Consider the following 19,407-nt stretch of genomic DNA (forward strand, 5'->3'; position numbering starts at 1 on the left):
ACGACTTCACTTTGAACCAGCAGGTAACTCTCACGCTATGTCGTTTTTTCTAGAATCCAGTCTGAATACTCAGCAACTTTTGTGTAGACGCCTGGCTGCCGGGGGCGAGCGCAGCCGTGGCCCCAGCTGGTGATGCCCACCAGGTACCACACCTCCTCGTGCTTGCACGACAGCGGCCCTCCCGAGTCCCCCTGTGTCACAGGAGAAAAAGGTAGAGTAGGCAAAGAAGAGCTCTCGTCAGCAACTCTCTCTCAAAGAAAGCCTCGTTTAAAATCAGCATCATTCTGTGTTAAGGTCAGCATAACTTTCAACCACTTTTGCTTAAGGCTAATTAACAGAGTACTGAAGAAGGTTTTCTGTTTCTCTAGTAAATTGACTTCTAAATACTTTCCAGCCATTGCAAATAACTTCCACTTCCCATGAAGGTTCAAAAGCACTGGCTTTTTTTTTTTTTAATTTATCTACACACACTGATTTAAAACCCAACGAAGACTACACGTGCAAGTGAGAAAAACAGTAAATTTGCCAATGTTTTCTCTTATGACCTTGGTTTTTGTACAGAAACCTCCGTTCTCTACATGGTTGATCTTGTTGGAGTGACTCTGTCCCCTTTAGGATAAAACACCTCTGCTTTCTTTTCCTATTCCTAACTGATCTTTCTGAGCATCAAGTTCCTTAGTGTAGCTGTTATGAATTATTGAGACAATAGCAAGTGTGTTATTTTTATAAAACAGCATCTCCATGTTCTGGTACACTGTATCAGGTAAAGAAAGCTTAATTGACATAGAAGAAAAGTTAATTCCCAGCTCCAAGTATTTTTATTCCTAATTACTTAATACCAATCATAGTAAGTGTAACATTTTAACATAAAAATGTTAACTATTAAATGCTTAAATTGAAAATACTGTATTTGGTAGAGAATTTAATCTTACTAATCAGACTATTTTCTTCTTGCATAAATTAACTCAGCATATTTAAATTAATGGGAGTGCATTAGTTTACCTTCGAGCAGAGAATGTGGCTCACTGAGCTCACGCTGTTGTGACATTTTCAGTTCTAATAATGAACAGACCAGTCTGCTCAGGTTGTCTTCAGCCTTCCATTACCCTGGCATTTTACTAGCATTGATAGCACCCTCTCTTCTGGTTTGTACACAGTGGATGCTTTAAAACAAGCTTTCATGTACTGTATTTCAGGTCAAGAAATAAAGACATCGCATAGGAAATCTGCTTTTATTGGAGAAATGCTTTGAGATGATATACTTGCTTTCTTTGGGTTTCTGATACTCTGAAGGAATACGTTTTATTCCCTAAATGGATGAGAGATATATACACACACTCAGAGTTTCTTATCCGTGGAATCTATCCCTAAAGATTTCAATGTCACATAAGAAATGTTTTGAATATACCTTGATTTTCAGCGCATTTGACATGCAAAAGGGACAAGTGAATCAACATCTCTATTGATAACCATATTTTTCTAATGGCAGTTAAAAATAATTACAGTATTCAATTATATATTTGAACAAACAGCTGGAATGTATGACTATGCACTACTTCTTTTCATTACCTTACAAGCATCCCTTCCACCTTCATCATAGCCAGCACAGATCACTTTGTCACCTATTCTGCGCTTCCGGTACCTTGCCTGGCATTCCTCTTTTGACATGAGGGGAACAGTAGCCTTCTGAAGAATATCTTCTACACGACCTACATAATAGGCAGTATGAACAGAGAAATGTTTGCTGCTAACAAAATAAAAGTTAAAATTAAGCTCTAGAAATCCCCATACAGGGACATTACAAAGTTGGAGGCCATTGCTTTTAGAGTGTTGCTAGATGTTCATGACACTGATTTACCTTTTTTTGGTGTTAGTAAACAATATGAATTGTTTACTAATCTTGAATGTTTTTATAATGCCATTTTATGTCTCATGGCTGGTAAGCTTCAAACCTCCCCTGTGATTTGCAATGAATCCTCATATGAGTACAGCTTTCAGGACATCGGTTCTTGGAACCTGTCCTCCCATTAAGAGCATTGCTTTGTGCTATTAATAATTATTTCTTAGTAATATGTTATAATAGGTTTGGAATCTCCCAGTTGCCAAATCTGTGCTGCTCCACGCCCTAGTAGTTTACAGGATGGAGAAATTTGGACATAGAGTAAATAAGAGTATTTGAGAGCAGGCCTCTCTTAGACATTAACAGAAGAAATTAGCTTATAAAATATCTGCTTAAAGTTGTCAGATTTCATATTGAACTCTAACCTTCAAATAGGAAGGTGTATAAAGGAAGAGAGACTGTTTAAATAGGGGTATGTATATATATACACACACACATAAATATTACACATACAAAAATATAAAGAAATAAATGCTTGTAAAAACAGACTTTGATAATTAGCAGCTATTTGGCCTACCTCCATATAAAATCAGAGGAGTTCAAATCCTACATACTATCAAAACACAAAATTCGTTGGCATTGTTTATAATCAGCCTTCAGAATCATAAAAGCAACATACTTCAGCTTCCAATTTCTGAAGTCATATGAATACAGTCACGTTTAAAAAAAACGGTTATGTGCAGAGTGTCATTCAAAACCTCACAGTTCTGTGATAAGTCTGTTGACTTTTTTAAGCTAGGAGCACAAAAAGGAGTGTGCATTCCAGATATATACTGGTTTTGCCAGTAGATGAAGACAGAATGTAAGGAAAACTATTTGAGGGTTGTACAGGAAGTATTTAAGGTTGCATTCTTACATATTTCAAATTATTGAAACAATTTATAAAATCTAATTTTTGTGTCAGAGCACAAAGGTCTTTAATGATGATTTCATACATCTTTCATATATATTTTATGATGTCCTAATAGAAGTAATTCTAATTAAGAATTATATTACGGTGCTGGCCAGATAGCAATAATGGTAGCCAAAAGCATAGTAGAAATTTCTTTTTAAAAAGAAGGGGTTGTTTTTGTTTTGTTTTAAAAAAAAAAAAAGGGGAGTTGGTTCTTTTTAAGCACATGAATTTAGCAAATACAAGAAGTCGCTGTTGTACCTTTTTCTTTTCTGTAACCCCATCCAATTACCCAACAGTCAGTATAATGTATGTTAGCATCTTCTTTTGATGGCAGGCAAATAGGCAGTTGAAGATCTAAAATACGATTAAAAATATTAGCTTGACCAGCAGAGACAACTGCAACATTAAGGTTTTGTGGGTACCTACATGACCCCTGATGACAGCCTCCATGTTATGCTTTGTCCCTTACACTATGTATCGTTCCAGTCACGTAAATAAAAGCCACCCATTTTCTTTTCAAAGCCAACAGAATGAGATTCTCCTCAAACCCCAGTAACTGCATACTAAAGGAAGCCAGCCCAGGTGCCATGCACTGCCATAACAATGCCAGCCCTGTGTCATCCTGCATATTTTCAGAATTCCTCCGAAATACACTACATACCAGTAAAATTCATAGGCTTATCAAGTTTCATTAAAGCAATGTCATATCCAGTCTGTGCGTATTTATACTGAGGGTGAAGAATAATCTCTTCCACTTTGAAGAAGGGCGTATCCTCATTTATTTCTGATTGTTTTAAAATACCAGCATAAACACGCCAAATGTTGGGATTCTCAAGACTGAGGGAAAAAGACAAACAGTCAGTCTGTGGCAAAAGATGTGCGCTGATTTAGAGTTTGTGTGCAGATGCCAACATCTTCCATTACTTCACAGTGTACAGTGAACAGCACTGAGGTAATTCTTTCTATTTTTTATTTTCACACTCTCAAACCTTCTTTTAGTTTTGTTTTGTCCATTCCTTCCACTTCTGCTTCTTCCTGTTCTTCTCTCTACTCATATTTTCATCCTCACATCAGTTACTCTCTCCTTTATATTCATACTCTCATTGCCCTGATCCTCCTTCATCCTCCTTCCCCTTCTGCTTTTTTTTTAAAAAAAAATTTGAGGGCATAACACAAGCCCTAAAGTAGTAAATGAGATTATTTCCATTCATTCCAACAGAACAGCTTTTCTAGTAATGAAAATAGAGTTGGGAATATAAATTCAAGTAAAGTCTATTCTGACACTTATTTTTTAAGAAAATGACACTAGCCAAGTAAACATAGATTAGAAAGTGTAGTATCATAGACCTATATGAAAAGTTCCAGTTAATCTGAATTTCAATTTTACTTTGAGTAAGTTTAAGGGATATTTCATTGTGATATTCTACCATTAAGGCAACCTAGAAATTTAGGTATATGCAATGAAGAAGTTGCAAAACTTGTCTTAAACTTTCCAAAAAAAATTTGAAGATTTTATATATGAAGTCATAACTATGAGTTAGGCTTAATAACTTCGAATTAACAAAGACTATTTTTTTAAATTTTTATTTTGCAAGCATATCTTCTCCCCTCGCCTTTTATAATACTGGTAAATTTCTACACTGGATAGCAGGTAGAGAATAATATTTTTTGTATAGGGTTTTTTAGAGACTTTAACCACTTTAACAAAGTTTGCCACTGGAGGCAAAATATTGGCAATACTATTCCATGCGAAAACGATAATGGGTAATGTACTACACTGCATGAATAAAAATGTCTGATTTTGGACCATGTTGCTGAGACAACATCCTCTTCTTGGAAGCATTTTATCTGTTACCTATCCCTTTTCTCCCATCAGACTGCATTATAGCCTTACACTCCTCACTCTGTAAATGACAGGATAACCTGCTTCACAGGTGATGGCAAGCTAATAAAGGGAATGAATAATCTGCCCGGCAATTAAATCAGCTTTTCACAACACAAGTAATTTCATTACACAAATCTGACGGTAATTTGATTAACAAAACAGATTATATGCGTCAGTGCAAATTAGCAACATGTTAGGTATTGGCTGCTTTAAATTTTGTTCTTACAGCTGAAATCTGCATTAAAAATAGGTTATTGACTGATTGATAGAATTTGGAAAAAAAAAAAAACACAAACTGTTAAAGGAAAACCAGGACAAGTGGGATCTGGATGTTTCCTGTAATGCAGACAGAGGTAGCTCAGATACCAGACGCAGCCTAATTGGACCTGCAAAGAGATTTACACTGTGTCCTGGTCAAATAAGTTAACTTGCTGAGCACCCTACTGCTGAAGCTATCAGATTAATATCATTTCTTAAGGGCCACAGAGAAATCTCTGAGATAGGTCATTTGAAGTTTAGGAAATGGAATAATCTAGCAACAGATTTTCCTTGATAGATGATGTGGTATTACGGTGAGAAAAAGCTTATATTGCATGAGAATATCCAATTTTCTGTAGGTATCTGGTGTCTGCTTTAGAATTTCATCTTCTAGATGAATTAAAATAATTTAGCATCAGTAGTGCAATACTATGTTACAAAGGGAGAAAGTACGGCGTTCCAGTTATGTTAAGGATATAATAGTCTACCTTAGGAGTTCACCTTTTGGTTACATTGAAACAGTTTATTTTATTCTAGTCCCCACTTTTACTTCTCTGAAAGGTAGACCTCAACTTATCTCAGACGCTGGATGACATTTTTGGTTTTATTTGTACATTTAGATCAAGGCCTCACCTCATGATGCAGTGAGCAGCTGTAAGAATCCACCGGTTGCTGATGATAGAGCCCCCGCAGAGGTGTCTCTGGCGAGACAACCTCACGTGCAAGCTGACTTGCCATGGCCATTCGCCAGGGGAAGAGTCCGTCCCTCCAATGATCCTAATAGTTCTTGCAGAATGCTGCATACACACTGTAGAAATAATTGAAAGCTGTGCTTAAAGAGAATTTGCATTCACCCATGAAAAATGAAGATGAGACTACTGCTGATCCCCTGCTGATCTATGGCAAAGAATTCACAGTACGTTATAGTCCCTTTATGATTTCTGATCATGAAGTCTATCACAACCAAGTTCACAGTGCGACTGTTGGTGTTTACAATGTTTACAAACCTGGCCAACTTCACCTTTTCAAAACATTTTTTAACCTCACAAGGCATCCCATTGGGACAATGCAACCAATTCAATGCAACCAATTAAAAACATTTTTTTAAAAAAAAAAAAAAAAAAGAAAGAGGTTTTGGCCTCCAGTACTGACATCAGTTAAGCACTGTCTCTTTTACATGAAAGAAGTTTTACTTACCAGTACTGGCTTTTTTTTTACATAATCTTAGTGAATATCCAGAGATCCTTCCTGGTCCATGTACTATTTCCACTGGAGATCCATTCGAGGACATTCTGAGGTGACACTCACACTTTCTGCCAATGAATTAATGCAAAGATTTAGTTTGTACTTTTTTTTTTTTTTTTACGTTGAACACATATATTATCCCCTCATCAAGTCTGTGGAATGATTATTTCAGCAATCTTTGAACATTTAAAAAAATATATCTCACCTTTCCTCATTGCACGAATCTTGGAGGGGAAAGTAGGTAAAAAATTGGCAGCGGATCATGTCTGTGCAAATCTGCTGACAGGCTCTGTGTCCTTTAGTATAAGTGACATTGAGTTCGTCTCCCAGAAAATTCATATGCATGTAAGTGCGAGAATTGCAGGCTGTAAGAATGAGTGCAATCCAAGCATCAGAAAGTTTATTATTTTAATTCAAAATTAGTATTTTTATTGTAATTTATTGTTTACCAGGAAAGAACCTTCTGCAATTTAGGAGACCAAAGCCTGATACAGCATTTTCTCGTGATATAAGTGCCTCTGGTATCCCACTTGTTGACGTCTTCAGAAGGCAAAGATTTCTAAAATTAAAAATTTTTTTACAATAACTAAATCTGTTCTCACATCCTAAAATTGATTGTTTAGGTACTGGTAAGGGAAGGTTCTTAAATGTGTTTTGTCTCCCAAGTCTCTATCTGTAAAAGTATTTCATATGAAAACGCATTCATTAAGTTTACTAGTTCACACTAAATTGAGGGGGCTTTTGTGGTTTTGTGAAATGGCATACGACTGTACTACTAAAGGCTCTACAGTATTTATACATACAGAGAAGAGGTGACTTTAGATGATATATGCCATCTCAGCTTTGATTCTCCCTGAAATTCCTTTGAAACTTTATTATTCTGTTTTGTGTGGAACGTAGATTTTCAACTATTCTCGCTACTAAGTATGAAAGAAGGAAGCTCAGTAGAAATATTTTCAAACCTGTTAACTTTATAAAAAAATCTTTTCAAGTAAATAACTTAATATTGCTAGGAAAACAGATGACTCTTGATAATTTCATAAAATTCAGCTTTAAGTCATTAAAGCAATCTGGAGGCTTACTGCTCTTTGGTGTGTACAACTCTTTTCAGATTAACACCAGACATGCAGCTGCAATACAAAACCCCTGATCATACTGGAGAACAGTTGAAATGCCCACAGGAAACGATAAACTTAGAATACAAAATGTAAAAATCTGTACTTTATTGAAAATAACCATTTAACAAAAATTTCCATAAGAAAATAGTGGTTAAAGACAGACAGTGTGCTTTTTTTTTTTTAAATCTAACCAAATGAAGTTAGTTGTCATATTCACCTTTGGGATTCTATTTGCCATTCCCTGGTAAAGAACGTAAAGAACAAGCACTTTGGAAAATATGTACAAATAGTCTGGCAGACAGAGATATCAGGAGTGAAAAAATATGTAATATTCATTCCTGAAAATTCTTGATCTTCAAAAATGTCCGTTTGACAATCTGTATAAAACAAGAACAAAACATCAACATTCCAAAGATTTTATGTCATCAGAATATTAAGCTTACAGATTATTCATTTCTATCCTTATGCACATTTTCCTTCCCTTGTGACTGACAAGATGGAAAGATAACATCACATTTTAACCAAAAACTATTTCTCAGGAACATTTTTGAGTGTGCAAATTCATGGAGAGGACTACTGAGCAGGGAAAAGGTTCATACAGAGAAGAGACATTACGTGTTAGAATACAGGTTTGCTAACGTAATGGGGAAGGTTTTAAATTAGGAACAGTGGAGATCAGTGTACAAATTCACAGTTAAGACTAAATCATGGTAACCTAAGCAAAGCCTAAAATAATTAAGGTAATGGGGTATATCTAACTGGATCATGGGAAGACTAGAAGAAAAATAATAGGATGATCCTCTTTAACACTTTATTAAATGCTATTTGGAAAGTTGGCAGAATAAGCAGAGTAATGCAGAGTCTGCCCTCTGACATGCCCAAAATAATGTAACAGAGGCTTGGCAAGATAATTCACACAAGCAGACTATGGAGACAGAAGTTACAGGAAGTACTAGCATGTTCAGAAGAGAAGAATGAGTTGCCTTCTCCAAAGATATACTTGAAGTCCTAGTTAAAATCCCAGTGCAACAATAAAAAGCAAGGAAAAAAAAAAAGGAAGCACCAGCATGGAGGATGTTTCTTGAAACTCTCAAGTTGTAAAGACAGTAAAAACAGTGAAATGATCTGAAACACGGGACTTGGTGGCAGCAGAGAACTTCAGCTGTTGAAAGTACGGCAGTCAAGCTGACACCACCCAATGAGTCATAAAAACATACTGGGAACATCTTACTACAGAAGGGGAAAAAGAGTAAAAGGGAGATGTAGAGCTTAATGTGACAACTGTTAATTTGAGGAGGTTTTCAAAAAGCATAAGCATGAAAGGAAAACAATTCTGGACAGTAATTACGCAATAGGAACTGCAAAAAAAAAATCAAGACACTAAAAAATAAGGGTCAATTAACTCTGACAATTAGTAGGTAGGATCCCTTGTTAAGGGGAAATAAAGTTCAGGAGAACGGATAGTTCCTAAAGGAAATTATATTTAAAGCACAAACATGGATCTGGAAATTACAGAAGTTAACCCATGATCTTAATGGTCATGTTCAGTGATTGTTTATTCAATATTCAACAACCTCAACGAAGGTTAGTTGCAAAGGGCAGAAATACATGCAAATTGCTATGGATGTGTAAGAGCATGGTGTGCATAAGGACAAAATCAGAAAGGCAAAGGCACAAATTGAAAGGCCAAACAGGAAGGAAGGAACTCTTGAAAGAAAAATATGCAGTACCTTTCAATTAGCATTAAGAAAGGAGCTCAGGGGAGAAGGAAAGCTAACGGCAAATGACAAGAAAGGCTAAAGAACTATCTTGGTTTTTTTTTCCTCTCTTCTTCATGAAAACAAACTGCAGTTAGATGGTCAACATTAGTGTTACTGAGCAGATGAAAGAGGGCATGGTAGAAGAGGAAACAGAGAAACCCCATAATATTGATGATTTCAGTGGTCTTAGAATTTGACTAAAGTAATCTCAAAGTTTCTTGGTATAATTTAACTTTTGGTGTTCACAGAGGGTTGCTGTGATTCCAAAAGCTTTGAAAGGAGAAGCACCTATTTTTAAAAATGGTGACACTAGAACACATACAATGTAGGACTAGTCAGCCTAAACACAGTCAGAAAATAAAAAAGAACAAATATTTAAATAAACCCATCTCAGATATTTACAACACAATAAAGTAGAAGGTGGTACTGAGATTTTTATGACTACATGTCACAAATCTCTGCCTGGACAGGTATAGCTGACCTGTCTTGGATTAGGACAGATGGCCTCCTTAGATAACCTCTTGATCCAGGGGTCTATGCTTCTATGATCCCATGATTTATTCCTTCTCTCTCTCTCCTCTTGCCTTTCTCGCAAGACACAGAAAGCAAGGAAAGACAGGTAGGAACAAGATTGACCTTCAGATGCTTTCAAAAATTCTGATTTAATTTGTGATGGATCACTACTGCCATGTCATCACTGTCATAAACCATAAATGTCTTTGATAGTCTCAAATGGCTTTTGATTTATTTTTTTTAACTTAAAATCGTATTGTTTGTGCATATGCTACAGTCTGCCAATTCTTCTCAAAGTCTGTGAGCAGGACTCTCTTGAGTACTGTGATTTTTCTTCTAACCATGAATGTGTGTCTTCCTAGTATATCTTAATGCAAGAGTTTGGGAAAAAAAAAATCTTCCCTCCATTCTCTCTCAGACACATACTGAGGGAATAGCTACGTTGTTTTCTTCTCCTTACAAAATTTTTTCGTCCTTTTTTATTCTTCACACTTCATTATTCTTTAAGTGTCTTCATTGTTCAGATCTGAACAAAACCACTTTTTCAATAGTTTCCAAAGATTTTTCCTATAGTAGGACTAGCAGAGCCTGAAGAAAACGTATTGATACAGAAAAAAAACATGCAAAGTCTCTACAAAATGTGATTTCTATGGGAAAACTCAATTAGCTGTGAGCTAAACTAAGGCTATATGGAAGCAGAACAACATCATCACCATTAATAAAGGAAAATACCACACAGTAAGACAAGCTGGAGGTAGATTTTAAAAAGTGAAAAAAAAGTGAAAGATGTTTCAATTGAGAATAAGAAGGCATAATACACACTGTCTGACCTTGCACTCTTGAGTTTTGCCTGAGTAACGATTGTGGTAAAAGCAGTGTCTGTGCTTGTTCCTGCAAATCACCCGCAAAACACAGACTGCATCACTTCATACTAGCTAGTTGTACTAGAAAGCTGCAGGTCTTCCTTAAAAATTTCTAAGTGCATACATAGTATGCAAACAGAATTTAGAAAGCTTTATATTCCTCCTGATCTTTGACTTTGATGGGATTTTGTCCTTCATTTTTTTAACCATGGTACAAAGATAACATGCAATTTCATCAAGCTAATCTTATGAAAGAACTCTTTAGATCTTCAAAACAGGCAACTGTTTTTGTAAGACAAATGATAAAATGGAAAAATTAAAAAGACCTGAACCTCCTTTGTACCTGAGAGTACTAACTATATTTGCAAGAATATGTTTATATTAGAACTACTTTACATAATGAAACATTTATATATGATAGACTGCACCTCGTCATCCATAACCCTTAAAACTAAACTGAATCCGAGATTTTAAATAGTTACCTATTTCAGAAAGCTGGCATGGCTTTAAGGAGAATCCAGACACGATCTCATCAAGCACTGTTATGCGGGTTGGAGTTCCTACACTGGTGTGTTTCAAGAAGCATTTTTTACTGAGCGACAAAGAAGAAAGAAAGTGGTAAGACAACAGGTCATCTTCTTTGGTCTACACCATCCTTCTGGCCCCATGATTCCTACCACGGTGCATGTTCTGGCCATGGGCCAGAGCAACCTCCAATTGCCAGAACAATCTTCAAATAAGGAACAGAGCTAGGTGAACAATGTTTAACTTGTAAATGAGCAGATTAACAGCTCAAAAATAGGTCTGATAAAAATGAAAGGATTTCTCTGGCTGCTCTGATGCTGTTATTTTCAGAGCAATGAGCAGAGTAAGATTTAACAGAGCAACAGTGCTGCACACCTACCAATATAATTTGTATTTCAATATCTCCAGGGGATTTTATTTTTTTTCAGTGCTATGATAATCAAGTTTGTCTTTCTCACTGATGGACAAATGAAAACTAATATGCTACAGGCATTCTCCTATCTGTAAATTTGAATAAACATTGCAAGGATGACAAGTCAAGGAAAAGTTATTTCCTTGATTAAATTCTCGCTCCTCAGATTGCTCTGGGATTTGCTCTACTAAAGCACAGCGCTGTCCAAGGAAAGGGATCAAATCTCTCTTTACCGAAAGCTTGTATTGTGAAACGTTTCTGAGGCATATGTAAAAAAATGGCAACGGTTGTCATTGGTACATCTTTTTTGACACTGTTGATAGCTGTCAGCCATAGTAACATCATAAATTTTCCCTTCCATATCCAGGCCTATGTGGACATCTGGGCTGCAAGCTGTGAAAAAAGAGAGACCAAGTTCTGGAAACGTGCTTCGATTCTTCTCCCCACCCCGCACCCCAAGCTGCCCCAAAGATAGCCATTCATACGACACAGCCCTCAGAATCCAGATTCCATGTCCCAAGCTCACTTCAGTTACATCGTACTTCACATATACTTCTAGTAACAAAATCAGAAGTGTAGGTATAGTATAGTACAGCACGGCAGAGGAAAAAAACTGGCAGACTTTGACAGTGCCCCTGCCTACATGAGAGAGGAGCTCTGACCACTACGGCTGAGACCACGATGACATTAATCAAAGCAAGAACTCAGGATTAATACTAAAACATACTTTCCCACTTCCAGATTCATAGAGCAGTTTAAAAGGCAAATTCTGTCTTCAGAAGCAACCGACATCTCCCATTTGAGTCAGAAGATTTAATTTACGCCCCACAGAGGGAGAACTGGGACTGTGGGGTTTGAAACAGCTTTCCCCGTGCAGGATGCACCTTTAGTCTCATGGTCAGTGGGCTCACCTCACCGAGCAGGAGTCAGCCAGCCTTTGCTGGGGTTTGTAAATGTACAGGGGTAGATTTTCATTTTAGTGACATGAGACTGATTCTAGAGTAACTTGAGTGATACCAATTAGCCTATACAGCATAAAGAATAACATCCCACTGAAACCTATGCCGCTGGGTCAGAGCTACTCAGCAGTATAAATGCGATAGGATGTTGGCAGGAGAGGGCTTTTAGAACTCCTGAGTGCTCTGAGAGGAAAATGGCAAGCAAAGCAAGCACAACCCATTTGTGAATAGCTGCAATGGAGAACTTGCATAAAATAAGGCCCGTTTAGTCACAGCACATTGAGCTGCTACACCAATAAAACTAAAGAATTAGCCTGACATCCATAAGACACTATTTGGCCTCAAAATCAGGAAGTGAATAAATACATTTTTCCTTACTCTTTTTCTGCAATATCATGCTATGCTTAAAGCTGACCTCCTCTTCATGACATCATTATGATGGTATAAGTTCAAAACATTTAAAACAACACATTTACTAGGCTTTAAATACACCTGCTGATAACTCGCAGGTACGGCATGCTGACACTAAGGCTCTGTGCATAGCACACATACACTGGAAGATGGAGCTGCTAATGAATTATTACACAGAATCACGAAGGTAGCAACATCCCTTTGTGACTACGCACTTCTGCTTTGCTGGACATCTGTTCTGCAAAGTTATAAAGCAGGGTCGCACACGCCATATGAGCAGCTTTTGCTGGAGTGGAATTGTAGTACTAAATTAATCTTTAGAACTGGAGCTACCAGTTTATGCATATGCTCCCATCTGCCTCTAGCAAATGAAACAGTGATTGCAGGAGCATAATTTCCCTGTTATCTCACCTGGGGAGCCACGGTGGTGGACAGTTGGGGCTGAAGCATGAAAGCAGTGAAATATTTTGTGAGCTGTGTTTAAAAGATCTGGCAAAGAACATACAAATCACTGCTTGGCTGCCTCCCTGCTTCTATTCCTGTTTTCAAAATGCTAATTTTCTAACATCTGCTACACGATACAGAGCATAAAATGTATGCATGTGAACAACCATATCTTACCACTAATTTGGATGTTACACTGTTTTAAGGAATGTCCAGAGATAGCTCCTTCCATATCCACTTTTGGCAGCATTTCTGTATCACTGTCTTTTAAGTAGCAGGAAAACCTGTGTTTTAAAATGCAGCAATTCACAGCTTTTGCAGTACAACACAGACTTTCATAATTGTTTCTCAGGTGAAACACAGTCTGTCCAATATTCCTCAACATTAAAATTTAGACAAGAAGTGCAATTTGGAGAAAGATAGGGTAAAGCTGCATCTGCTTTGTTGGCACTGCCAGCAGATGAGATTGCTCCGTGCATGTGGGAGCTCCAAGAGGTCTTGCTACAGCCAGAAGCAGAGCCCAGGGTTTGGAGGACAGAAACAAGCTGGGCATGGAGAGGGAGGACCACCTCATCCTTCCAGGCCACTGAAGTCCTTAATTGTGAGAAAAATACGCTAAAGAAAGAGGGTGGGGGACAGTAGAGGGGATCATTGGGGATGTGAAATTGCTCACATTGTCCCTCAAAAATACATATGTGGCACAGAGCGCACAGTCAGTTCTCTGTCCTTGAAAAGGCTGGTATGTGAGTGTGAAAGATTGGGCATCACCAAATTTAATCTTTCAAATTTAAGCAAATACCCTTTTAGATCACCAGTTTTAAAGATACATGACATTATCTTCCATGGCAACCCCATAGCTTTCCCTTTGTGTCTGTGTTCTGTCAAAACGTTACCGAGCTCCTAAAATTATCACGGGAGACCAGCAAAAGCCACGCAAACATGAACGTTTTACCTTTTTGCAGGATCCTTAGTCCATGCTGCTGGCAAATAGGTGAAGAGCAGACAGGTAGGATGGTAAGTACACACCACTTGGCAGTAGTTGGCACTTGGTGTAAAAACCATAGCGAGGTCTCCTCCTTGGAAGTATGTATTTTCATAGATCTGAGTCACACATTCTGATACGGAACAACAAAATGCATAAATTTAGAGATGGCAGCACACACAGTTCATCAGAAGAGGGTGAGGCCACTGTTCCTCTTTGTCATTGACCTCGCTTTTAAGACAGTCCTTTGGCAGGAGAAGAGGGCGAGGGGGGTGAGTAGCACCGTTCCTCCCAGTCTTCGCTCTCCAGCAGAAACACAACTCTCTGGGGTGTCTCCCCCCGTTCCCTGCCCTGTACCCGATGCTGGAGCAGGGCATCTTGAGCCGAGGCAGAAGCCTGAGCAGCAGGATGGACCAGAAGGCCGATTGGGAAGGGACCTTCTCATGGTAGACCTCAGGAGTGGCAGAAGCATCTTCAGAGAGAGATCAGTATGGAGCACCATTAAGGGGAAAACCAGCAGAAGGAAGTGCAGAGACCAAAACGAGTTAGAAAGCTGTATGTGAAGACCATCCTGTTTTGTTTAGGGATGCTCTGAGGCCAGAGCCACAGGCCGTGCCACTGTGCACTGCTTCAGTGGCTCCCAGCATATTATAAAACTTCTGCTCGCTCACACTCTGCCTTGAACCCTCTCTGACTTGCTTCACAATGAAGAAAGTACTATTAGAGGACGAGTGTCTCAGGAACTGTCCAGAATAAAAACGAGCTCATCTGCTACCTCGTATCTGCAGGAATTCATCATCAATCCCATACTGAACTCTGTAACAATAGCATTCCCACTGCAGAGCTGTGCAACGCAGATATCAAAGCAGCAACCTGTTCCCATCTTCCAAAACGAAGACATTTGTAAGATGTCTCTGTTACAACACCCAAGAGGGCTGGCTTTGCAGAGGAGCCTGCTCTCTTGTATTTTGCCCTTCAAAGGGGTAGCAAATTGGCAAATACACTGGCTTTTATTCCTGTACCTACAAAAATAGATAAAAGATAACGAGAAAATACTGTATTTTTACAGAATGGGAGGAAACCCAACTGAACATTTTATCTAGCTGCTTAATCTGTTACCATAGAGCTATTGTACTGTATCAAAAGCTATTTAAAATGAAAACAAATGGAACAATCATATTGGATTTTACAGTTTTAAAATATTACAAGTCAATTATTAATGTTATTATAAAATATACTTAGGTAATTCTATGTTTCCTGTACATGGATAAAATACATAATTTACCCAAAAGAAGGGGAAAGTAAGGAATTATTAGACATATGTGCAAAATATGTTAATATCTTTTAGAGGTTAATTTCTTGTCAATACAAAATTTGTACTTTATAAACATCTAAAATTTCTGGTATATGTACTTTCAAATTCTTTCTCTAAAAATTTGTATTTATTATTCTCAGTAGAGTTTCTTCACCCAACTTTGTCATTAACAGAAAAACATTTTCTATTACTTAGAACATTCTAATCGAACTCTAAGGTCAAAAGAAAAGAACATTGCAATTATTTGCTCTATCAGATACTTTGGATCTAGTTTACCTTCTTCCAGTGTAAATTAACACACGAAAAAATTGATTCATGCTGTAAAACTATGTACCATGTAAAACCATGCCAGTTCTGAACACTTTAAGAAAAATACATTCCCTAGGCCTCAGAAATGCTCCAAAATTTTAGTTTTGCTGAGATTTCAATCCATGTAAAACATTTCATTAAACAATACTACATTTATCAAACAGACTTTGCTAAAAAGCTGAGTTACCTAATTGTCCTCCGAGAAAACAGTTAATACAGTACTGAACGTAAACCTGTGTTAGGTCTTCACTATAATTTATCAGCAGAAGGAACTTCAGGGAAATGCAATGCCATTTTTGTAGTTTGACTTCTGGTAACTGAATAAGGTAAATCATTAACGCAGACTGACACTGAAAAACGTACACAATCACTAATTTTCCAGGGTATCAAGAGGATTCTAAAAAATACTTTACAATAAAACAGTAGGTTCTGGAGTTATTCACAATTATTGCAATAGTCTTTCAAGCCTGATGGTACGTAGGCGTAACACAGATACTTTTGAAATCAGTAATTTCACTCAAAGGCGATGTGTGAATACAACTGAAGGTTGGAGGGATTTGTTTATTTAAAAAATAAAAATAAAAAAAGGAGGTTAGCTCTGAGACTCAGCTGCTGTCCCCCAGCGATGCTGCGGGGCTGAGGGGCTGCCGCACCATCCCTCTGGCCTCCGACCCTGACGGCAGGGTCCAGGGCAAGGGCTGAGGTTCCCTTGCAGCTGGGAAGAGGCAGCCAGCTCACCCCAGCGCTGCCAGGCTGAGCCTCCAGCAGCCAGCACACATTCCTGCACATTTAGAAGCTCTGGTTTGTGCTGGGGGGAAGTAGGTTAGGGCAAAGCCAGCTGAGAAGCCTGGGGTACCCTTCCACCTCCTGGACCCCCCACCGACCACAACGGGCTCCCTTCCTAAGCTGCTAACCTTGCTGTCGGGTGTAGGACACCCAACATCACACTGATTTCACCATTACAAGCTGGATGCGGCCTCAGTCTGACAGAGAAAAGTGCCTATAGTGCGTTCCCATGTGTGCCGAGAGAGGTGACAGCATAGAGGGGGGGTGGCAGGATGACGTCGGCAAAGCCCCATCAGAAAGTTCCCTGTCAAGCAACGGGGTTATGCGAGTTACCCAAACTTCACTGAGCGCAACCCAGCAGAATAGAGACCGTTCTCTGGGGACCAGAATGCAGTTACTAATCATCTCACCTTTTCTAGAAGAGTTGTGTTACTCTGTGTGTGTATCTAAGGAATGATATATTCACTTACCACTGTAAACGGAAGCAAGTAAGAAAATGAAATAAGAAGTCTGATAAATCCAAATCATCCTAAAAAACACAAAATCATTCTTTAGGATATGTTTAATAAAGGGTGTATAATTAGTTTTATAAAGTACAAGGCATGTCACTGGTTTACTCTTGTAAACTCTTGATTAATTCAAAATGACATTGAGATTTACAAGTTACAGTTGTAATAGTATATATAAAGTAGCATAAGAGCAACAAAGGTTTGTCCATTACTTAAGGTTACAAGAAGCAATAAAGCTTACAAGCACTTAGAGAACTTCTGCTTCTTTTTACAGCAGAATATTTATTCTTGCATAGACTGGGAGCAATATTCCATCAAAATGTCATTATTAATCCTGACTCTGCCCTGGTAGTTAAGTGGATACTATTACTAACATAGCAAACAAACCACTCGCCCTCACTGCTTCTGGTATATGTTATATGAATTTTAAACCATCTCTTTTTTTCTCCCCACATGCTACAACTTAAGCTGTGAAGGAATTAAATAAATCAGCCACACAACACAATCCATAAATAGATCAACATACACTGTCTTGTTGCTATGAAAACCTTTCAGTGAGTATCAGGTGCAATAATGATTACGTACCTGAACATACCGTAGGTCTGGATGAATGGGTAAGGTTTATGCTCTACTAAAAAAAATTCAACAGTTTGTGTTAAATATTACTGTGCCTGCAAAGCTAACTTATCTTTAATATTTACTTTGAATGGGTACTCTTTCTGTCAATATTGTTACTGACCTTGGGCTACATTTTCAGAGCGTACATGATCCAGACCGCACTGAAATCGATGTCCAGGTTTTGCACTAGCTGAGCATCTGCCTCTTGATGACATCTTAAAACAAAAGGCGAATCCCTGGTTCTGAACAGCCAGAGTATCTGCTACTAGCACAAGAACCTACATAAACAGGGAGCAAGATTCATCTCAAGAGTAAATCCTGAGCTGAGATGGGGGGGGTAATCCACATGAAATCAGTAAGACTACTGACTCAGACCCAAGTAAACAACACCATTAATAAACAACTCTAACTGAGGACAGAATCATCACCTATGTTTTCTATTACATCATTTTCTTGAGGCCTTCCCTTGGCAGAGACAGCTGTATTCTTCAACTATGTATTCTGTGCTCTGTTTTCTTTAACATCTGTTCAAGTTCTTATTCCTCCCTTTCAATACTCTGCAAAAATTATCCTGTCGACATCTTCCAGGTAGTTTTATTGTGGCCCTTTGTACATTCCTGTTTTGTTGTTAGGTGCGTCTTCAGTTTGCCAGAAGCCAGAAAAAAACTCAAAACTCTTTGCAGACAAATGAAATATAAATGCAGCAACAAGAAGTCAAACTCAATTTATAGCTGATCCAAATCACTTGATTTCTAGAACTCTTTTTAACATGGGTAACCAAAGCAAAATAAATTTCAAACCAAAAAATTCTTTCAAATCTTAAAAAAAACCAAACAAACAAAAAACCCAAAACACCCAAACAAAAAAAAGGTGTTTCATTTCATAGTGAAATTGCCAAAGGGACAAGTCTTCCCTCCTCCAAGCTCTTTTTCCTCTTTTAGACTGATTATGCTGGAAAAATAGATATGTATGCTCTACTCAAAAAAATATCTAAATCAAAACATTTCACCCACTGTGACCCTTTTAAGCATTCTGATGATTGAAATGACTTTTCCATGACTTATGGGCCAGTAAGGTCTCCAACTCCTCCTTACAGAGGAAGAACTGTCCCAATGAAAGTCTTCCAACTCTCCTGTGTATCAATTTGCTTTGCCCTGACATGCTTGTAGGAGACGACTCGGATGTTTTCAGTACAGCAGCTTTCATTTTTATGTGCTCTCTTCTGGTTTAAGTGTGTAACAGCGACGAGGGAGAGTGCTAGAAAGCTTTACTGCAAAACACATTGATCGTTTATTCCTGTAACATGAAGTGTTTTGAGACCAAGATGCCTGTACAGCTCTGACCTTCAGCTCAGAAGAGGAGATTTGCCATGGGCCATGGGGTGCAGAGGTACAGTGGGAGTACAGGTCTGGGAAAGTATACCACTCCATCTCCAGCCAACACCGCTGAAACCTTCCTGTGTAACCACAGGGATGTCACTTAGTCTCTCTTTTCTCATCTATAAAATGACGATAATCTTTTACACTTCTGGAAAAACTATCACCTTTACTTAAAATTACAGATTTTTTGTAATCCTGAAAGTCATCACAAAACCTACTATGTATCTGAATATTTATAAACAAAATAAGCTGAACTGAAAAGTTTTTGTGTTGCTCAACCTGCACTAGTATTCAATTAAAATAATTATTTTTCTTTTTTTT

General features: G+C 38.0%; 1 protein-coding gene across 1 annotated transcript; it reads right to left on the reverse strand.

Annotated features, from left to right (window-relative positions):
• Window positions 1-35: 35 nt before the first annotated feature.
• On the reverse strand, window positions 36-17,108 carry LOC104158114 (coagulation factor XI-like). The gene is made up of 14 exons (XM_009695682.1): window positions 17,051-17,108; window positions 14,141-14,303; window positions 13,366-13,472; window positions 11,608-11,767; window positions 10,920-11,029; window positions 7,519-7,678; window positions 6,633-6,742; window positions 6,389-6,548; window positions 6,136-6,251; window positions 5,572-5,746; window positions 3,457-3,632; window positions 3,054-3,149; window positions 1,570-1,709; window positions 36-191 (listed from the first exon to the last, which is right to left on the reverse strand). The coding sequence occupies exons 1-14, from the start codon at window positions 17,106-17,108 to the stop codon at window positions 36-38; spliced, it is 1,887 nt and encodes a 628-aa protein (XP_009693984.1).
• Between the last annotated feature and the right edge of the window lie 2,299 nt (window positions 17,109-19,407).

Source organism: Cariama cristata, unplaced genomic scaffold (genome assembly GCF_000690535.1).
Source record: "Cariama cristata isolate BGI_N322 unplaced genomic scaffold, ASM69053v1 scaffold17422, whole genome shotgun sequence".
NCBI classification, from domain to species: Eukaryota; Metazoa; Chordata; class Aves; order Cariamiformes; family Cariamidae; genus Cariama; species Cariama cristata.

Excerpts from the sequence above, each read along its gene's own strand:
- LOC104158114 (XM_009695682.1), bottom strand. The coding sequence starts at position 17,108 with ATGATTTGGATTTATCAGACTTCTTATTTCATTTTCTTACTTGCTTCC. Across the intron at positions 6,252-6,388 it reads GATTCGTGCAATGAGGAAAG|AAAGTGTGAGTGTCACCTCA; the intron begins GTGAGATATATT and ends ATTCATTGGCAG. Across the intron at positions 1,710-3,053 it reads GGGTTACAGAAAAGAAAAAG|GTCGTGTAGAAGATATTCTT; the intron begins GTACAACAGCGA and ends CCTATTATGTAG.